At 36.8% G+C, this 7,778-nt stretch overlaps 1 protein-coding gene across 1 annotated transcript; it reads left to right on the top strand.

Annotated features, from left to right (window-relative positions):
- The first annotated feature begins 344 nt into the window (after positions 1-344).
- LOC135663287 (NADPH HC-toxin reductase 2-like) lies at positions 345-980 on the top strand. Its single transcript, XM_065176792.1, has 2 exons — positions 345-744; positions 823-980. The coding sequence occupies exons 1-2, from the start codon at positions 404-406 to the stop codon at positions 959-961; spliced, it is 480 nt and encodes a 159-aa protein (XP_065032864.1). The 5' UTR covers positions 345-403; the 3' UTR covers positions 962-980.
- The last annotated feature ends 6,798 nt before the right edge of the window (positions 981-7,778 follow it).

Raw genomic sequence — 7,778 nt, 5'->3', positions numbered from 1 at the left:
TCTAGGAGCTTGTCGGGAGTCCGCAGAATGGTTTCTGAGAGTTTATCAGAAGACCGTCGGAAGAAGTCTTGACTTACGAACTTTGTAATAGCTTAGAAAATATCTTTAAATTCATAGTTAGTACGTTAATTAGGGTTAGGATTAGGTATTAATCCTATAACCCAAGTAGGGGCCAATTGGACCCAAGTTCGGACTAGTTTAGGGCAAGATTGAAGCCCAACTAGTGGGCTGAAAACACTGTAGGCGGTTGCACCAACTAGTGATTATCTGAAGGTCTCTCTCTCTCTCTCTCTCTCTCTCTCTTTCTCTATCTCTCTCATATCACACCTATCGTCACTGAGCCTTCGATGCGGGGCCATAGGCTTATCTTACGTCGAAGACGCTGTCCGAGAAAGAATTACTGATGGAGAACGAGAAAGCAGAACGAGGACTCGAGGTGGTGAGCCTAACGTGCGCCTTGGTAGGAGGCGATGCGATTCTGCCATACACACCACAGACCGTGGAAGCAATGGTGTCGCCGGTGACCGGCAAGAAGTTGCCGCACGAGGGTCTGAGGTTTCTGCAAGCAGTGCTGGGATCAGTACCACTCGTACACATCGAGGATGTCTGCGAAGCTCATGTGTTCTGCATGGAGAGGGAGTCAATGTCCGGCAGATTTCTGTGTGCCGTCGCCTACCCAACAATGCAAGACATCGTCGATCACTACGCTGAGAAGTATCCTCAACTTCCCATACCGATCCGAGAGTGAGCTTCTGCTTCTCCTCCTCCTCTTCCTTCTTCGTAGGCATCGAGTTAATTGGTTTTACTGGTGGCTGGTTTCAGGGTGGAAGGGGAGGGGACAAGGATTCCATGCAGTTCTACTAAGCTGGAAGAGATGGGGTTCAAGTACAAGTATTCTGTGGAGCAAATATTAGAAGGTAGTGTTGAATGCGCCAAGAGGCTTGGAACATTCGAAGCATGAATCTAATGTTGGTTCAACATGTCGCATGAAGAGCAAATACAACATCTTCACATGCATGCTTGATGTCCCATACTGTATTTGTTGGTCATGAATCCATGAACACAAGGATTGTTGATATCTCCTCCAGCTGACTGGCGTTTCTTGTAATAATCAATCTCTAGCATGTCTTACAGAAAATATGTTTGAACGAGCAAGAACTACACCATATATATCAACTCACAATTACAATGAACAAGAATGATGAACACTCCTTCAGCTAATTGCGGTCGAGTAATTTTAGATACCGTGATGCAATATCTAGCGCCCTTCGACCCTTACAAGCGGCCGGAGAAAACCTGGAACCGAGGGAAGTATCTACGTTGGGATCAACCAAATAGGTGTTGGGCTGGTGGCAGCCCACAGATGCAGTCTGGGCTTTATCAATTCATAGCCTAATCCCACTTAACCTAACCCTAATTCTTATTAGAGGGTATGGGTGACTACGTTTTAGAGGCAGAAAAAGATTATAAAAGGGCAGCAACAAAGAGGAGAATAAAAAGAAGGATAACATAGAAAGACTATTCTCAATCATCTAGCAGTGTTCTCATCTCAGGTGAGATCAAATCTACAATAGACTCTTGCTGTGATTACTCATCTAGCAGTGTTCTCATCTCAGGTGAGATCAAATCTACAATAGACTCTTGCTGTGATTACTTAAGAAGGTTTTAGATATTGTAGACTGTGACGTGATCCTTATATCCCTTTTATTCTCTTGTGATTATTGCTAGAATTTAGGGCAAGAGATTGAGATTTGTATATTCATTATTCTCATAGTGGATTATCTCTAGTTTGCCCCGTGGTTTTTATCACTCACATTGAAGGGATTTTCCACGTATATCTTGGTGTTCTATTTGATCATGGTTCTATTTAATTCCACTGCATGTTATGGCCTGCTAGTATTTGTTCATATACAAAAGTTATTTCTTTTTATATCCTCATCAACTTGTATTAGAGCGGGGTTTTGGAGATTTAATTTTTGTATTTGAACATGGAGGTCAGTAATGTTTCTCGCATGATTAGTTTGAATGGAAACAATTGAATGATATGAAAACTAAGAATGAAAGATATCTTATATTGCAAAGATTTATATGAACGTTTACAAAAGGATAATGCAAAACCTACAATTATGACAGATGATGAGTGGAAGAGGTTAGATCGAAAAACAATTGGATTTATTATACAGTGGCTTGATGATAGTGTCTTTCACTATGTTTCTACTAAAATTTCTGTATATTCTTTTTGGAAAAAATTGAAAAGTCTCTATGAAAGAAAAACAGCTAGCAACAAAGCTTTTTTATCAGAAAACTTGTGAACCTAAAATATAGAGAGGGTGTTTCTATTGTTGAGCATTTGAATGAAATGCAGAATATTACTAACTAGTTATCCTCTATGAAAATGTCACTTGATGATGAGTTGTAGGTATTGTTATTTCTCAGTTCATTACTAGAAAGTTGGGAGACACTAGTGATTTCCCTTAATAATTTTATGTTAGATGATATTGTCACTATGAGTCAAGTAACAAACAGTTTGTTGAATGAGGAGTTGAGAAGAAAGAATTCAGCAACATCTCATAATGATTTAAATACATTTATCTTAGAGAACAAAGGAAGGTCAAAGTCTAGAAGCAGTTCATGCATGGGTAAAAGCAAGTCAAAATCAAGAAAAAGATATTGTTTGTTATAACTATGGTGAGAAAGGACATTACAAGAACCAATGTAAGCAATTTAAGAAGAACAAAATGAAAAGAAGTGGAGTCAACAGAGTCAAAAGATAATGTCACAGCTATAGTGCAAGGTGGTGATTATTTGATTTTGTCTCATTCTGATGATATTTTTTCTTGTGTATGTAAGGATCTTGAGTGAGTGATTGACATATGTACTTCTCATCATGCTATACCATAGAGGGAGTTTTTTGCTAAATATAGGTCTGAAAATTTTGGTGTTGTCAAGATGAGCAACTATGACATAGCAGACATCATTGACATTGGTGATATTCATATAAAGATCAACCTTGGTTGCAAGTTGGTGCTTAAGGATGTGAGGCATGTGGTTGAGTTAAGGCTGAATTTAATTTTAGTTGGAAGACTAGGTGATGAAGACTATGAAAGCATATTTCACAAAAGGCAATGGAAGCTCAGTAAGGATTCTCTTATTGTGGCTAGTGGAAAGAAATGTCATACTTTATACAGGTTACAGGCTAAAGCTTATGATGAGCAGTTAAATGTTACAAAGAAAGACTTTAGCATGGAGTTGTGACATAGGCGATTGGGACAGATGAGCGAGAAGGGGTTGCAAGCTCTTTCTAAGAGAGAGGTATTATCATATCTTAGAGGTATACATTTGAACCCTTGTATTGATTGTTTGACTAGTAAACAACATAGATTTTCATTTACTAGTCCTACTATGTCTAGAAAAATATATACATTTGACCGTGCCTATATAGATGTATGTGGTCCTTTGAGGACAAAAACAGCTAGTGGATCTGTTGATGTTTTTGGTATAAGTGGTGTACTTTATTTTGTCACTTTTATAGATGATTTTTCCAGGAAAGTTTGTGCCTATGCTTTGAAGATCAAAGATTAGGTTATTAATGTTTTCAAAGAGTTTCATGCTAGGGTTGAAAGGGAGACAGAAAGACAATTGAAATACATAAGATCAGATAATGATAGTGAGTATACATGATTGTTTAATGATTATTGCATGTCACATGGGATTCAACATGAGATGACAGTTCCTGGTACACCTCAGCATAATGCAATTGTAGAGAGGATGAACCACACCATCATGGAAAAGATCAGATGTATGCTTTCACAAGCCAAGCTACCCAAAAGGTTTTGGGATGAGGCTTTGAGGACTGCAGTTGATGTGATCAACTTGTCACCATGCATAGTCCTAGATAGTGATGTTGCAGAGCATGTATGATCAGGGAAAGATGTTTCCTATAAGAATTTGAGAGTGTTTAGTTGTCGTGCATTTACACGTGTTCCAGATAATAAGAGGTCCAAGCTAAATGGTAAGACTAAAGAATGTATTTTTCTTAGTTACTCACACGATCATTTTGGTTACAGGCTTTGAGATCCAGAAAAGCAGAAAGGATTAGAGATGTGGTCTTCTTTGAGAATCAAACATTTGAGGATTTAAAGAAGAAAGCACCAGCTAAGACTTTTGCATAAGGATTAGCAGATTATGACCCAATTATTCCTCTAGTATATTAGGGTGATGGGGGAGATGTGCAGGAAGATGGTGTAGAGCTTGATGTTGATCTACCTATAGGATATGTTGAGCAAGAAGAAGTTGGAGAGCAACTTACCGGAGAACCTTAGTTAAGAAAATCTTCTAGATAACGTCAACCTTCCAGAAGATACTCTATAGATGAGTATGTGATGCTTACTGATGTAGGTGAATTAGAGAATTACCAGAAAGCAATTGAAAGTGAGTAGAAAGAGAAGTGGTTAGTTGCTATGCAGGAAGAGATTGATGCTTCTTAGAAGAATTACACTTATGATTTGGTACTACTACCAAATGGAATGAAGACCTTACCAAAAGAAAGACATGAGATATGCCGACAGTTGATCGACATGACTTCACATTGAAGAGTCATGGGATAGCCTACCTTATGTGCTGAATGAGGAGGTTGTTGGGCTGGTAGAAGCTCATTGATTCAGCCTATAGTGGGCTTTATAAACCCATAGCCCAACCCCACTTAACTTAACCCTAATTCTTATTAGAGGGTGTGGGTGGCTACATTTTAGAGGCAGAAAAAGGTTATAAAAGGATAGCAATGAGGGCAGCAACAATTACATCTTGCAACAACAAAGATGAGAAGGAAAAGATAGAAAAACAAGAGAAAGGAAGGGAAGAAAACAAGGATAACGCAGATAGACTGTTCTTAATCATCTAGCAGTGTTTTTATATCACGTTAGATCAAATTTACAGTAGACTCTTGCTGTGATCCTTGTATCACAGTTATTCTCTTGTGATTGTTGCTAGGGTTTAGAGCAAGAGATTGAGATTTGTATATTCATTATTCTCATAGTAAATTATCTCTAGTTTGTCCTATGGTTTTTACCATTCACATTAAAGGGATTTTTCATGTATATCTTAGTGTTCTATTTAATTGTGGTTTTATTTAATTTCGTTGCCTGGAAGCAACAGTGCAATGGGAAGGAGGAACGCTTTGGGGGTAGAACAACTGTTTGGGTCAGGCAAGACGATATTTTATATCTATCGTGGTAGTCATTTATATCTATCATTATATCCCAGTATGACAACAGTTATTACAAAAAATAATGATTTTTTTATGCAATCATATAGAAGAAAATTTTCCATAATAATAAAAATATTATTCTTTTCAATTTCTTTTCCATAATATGTTGATTGTAGAAATCTAAAGGAGGGAAAATTTTAGTGCAAGAAATTTAGTTTAATTTTATTTAGATATGTATTTATTACATAGTAGGAACTAAAGAAACCAAATACATGTTGATCTTTGGCTGCTACAGAAACTTAAATTCTACCTTCACAACATGGAAAAGAAAAAGGCCAAAACATGATGTAATAAGCTAAGGAAGATTGCTGGCTGGATCAAGCATAAGATTACAACAGTTCAACACCTCCAGACAATGAAGTTTACAGATTTTGCAATCTCCAAAGTTATGTGCAGTGCTGCAACATGATCACAGGTTGTACAACAAGAGACTACTTTCACCAAAATTTCAACATGACTCCAAGTTATGCATCGATGGCCTGCTTCCATTACAGAATCACTTCATGATGATGCAACACCTTCCTACAACATTTACCATATACATTCTGAGAGAGAAGCTATGTGGAAAGGATATGCTGCAAAAGCAAGTCGCAATTCAACTTGCGGGGAAAACTGTGGTGCTCAACCTTACCCCCATTGCACCGGCAACGTCAGTGATCTCAGCTCTGGTAGGAATGCCTGTTTTGGTTAGTGATTCAAGAACTTGGGTTGGCCATATATCAGGAACACGAGCTGCAGTACAAATGGACAAGATATGTTCCTGAATACTAGCAGAATTCATTGGTCCAGTCCTCGAAGCTAAATCCATAAGAACTCGACATGGTTTTCCACCATCTGTGAGCAGTGTTTTGCAAGTCTAATGATTTCGCTCCGAATAGTTGTATTACATTTGCGTCAATATCACTTACCAGTTTACATTTTTTTTTTCTTAAATTTTTAGCTACTAGGATTCAATTTTTCTTTTCAATATTCCTAATTATGAGGTTTGCATCAATCTGTTCTCTAAGCTTTGGTCGATAAGAAAAATTCCATTACAAATTGATAAGCTTAGATTTGCTTGATTTGTGTCTTTCTCCAAGTAAAGTAAAGGTGAAAACTTAATGTTTCTTTCTCAAATTTTTTTTCCTCTGTAACTTAAAATAAAGAGGTTTTGAGCATCTAATCTACTTGTTTCCAAGCAAATAGGTGTCTATCTGCAGTTTATATCCTCATCCATGACAGCATGCTTGTAAAGCTGGTGGGATACACCTTTTTTGGTTTTGATACGTGATACAAATCTCAACTCGAGAAGTTTGTGGGTAAGCCATAAATCGCTGTCATGTTCGAAGACATTTCAAACCAATCTACTATCATCGAGTGAACGTCGACATTCAAACTACAGAAATAGAAGTTCCGTTCTTACTTTTCCTGTTGGAAGTTGGTGGATGTTGAAATCAAGGTTCATTATACCGTACCGTACCAGAGTTTCGATCCGGGTTCGATATGGTACGGTACCAATGTACCGGACGGTACACCAGGGCGTACCGAACGATACACCTTGATGTATCAATAATTTTATATTATTTTTATATACTGTAGCAGTGTTACAGTGTAGTACTGTAATGATATCAAACGATCTACGTACCGAGTATCTATCGGATCGGTATGTATCGCCCGATACGGGCGGTACACTTCGGTACGGCACCGGTTGAAATTAATTGCCAATACCTAACAAAAAGTCTATTCTCTGTGACATCAAAAGTGTAGCAATTATTCTCATACATAGGGATGTGTTTGGTGTTTTGTCACAAAGGTCAATCGGCTAATGGGGCCAACACGTTGGACATCATGGAGGCTTTGAAAGTATGGACACGTTCGACTCTTTCTCACGTAAAGAATGTTACATCCATGGAAAAGTAGAACATATTCCACAAGGTTGTACATCAAAGAGATGGCTTTGTTCACTCAGACAGGGTATTGCGACAGCTCCACCAACGAATGATGGTCCTTAGATGTGATCATTAGATTAGATGTCCCGATAAAATTATGATTATATCGTTTGGAAGTAAAATATATCCGATTTATGCCCTCATCTAAAAAATTGATTAATTTTAATTAATATTTTGAGTGTATGACTAGAAAATTAATTTTTAATTTTGATTGATCTATTTGGGCTTATGTATGACTGAGTTAGCCTAATTAAATAGGGCTATCGGTCTAATTTAGGGTCTTTATGAAATTTTAAAAATAAAATTGTGATTTTTTAAATAATTTTTTATACGAAATATTGATAAAGTTTTATTATTTGTGATATTTAAATTCTAATTGTTGTTTTATCATGATTGCAATCATAATATGAGTTTTCTTTTATGTTGATTAATATTTTAATAAGTATTATAATTATTATTTTATTATTAATAAATAAATTAGATCAAAGAATATTTGTTAAATATTATTTATAAAGTATACTCTTAAGTTTTATCTTACTTGTAGTTGTTAAAATGATCTAGGATGGTAGGTTTGCATAATATAA

The sequence above is a fragment of the Musa acuminata genome, unplaced genomic scaffold, assembly GCF_036884655.1.
Source record: "Musa acuminata AAA Group cultivar baxijiao unplaced genomic scaffold, Cavendish_Baxijiao_AAA HiC_scaffold_696, whole genome shotgun sequence".
Lineage (NCBI taxonomy): Eukaryota > Viridiplantae > Streptophyta > Magnoliopsida > Zingiberales > Musaceae > Musa > Musa acuminata.
This window is presented reverse-complemented; position numbering and strand designations above follow the sequence as displayed.

What these genes read in the sequence shown, in the direction of transcription:
- LOC135663287 (XM_065176792.1), top strand. Translation starts at nt 404, where the DNA reads ATGGAGAACGAGAAAGCAGAACGAGGACTCGAGGTGGTGAGCCTAACG. An exon ending in CTTCCCATACCGATCCGAGA is followed by an intron (nt 745 to 822) that starts GTGAGCTTCTGC and finishes GGCTGGTTTCAG; the next exon opens with GGTGGAAGGGGAGGGGACAA.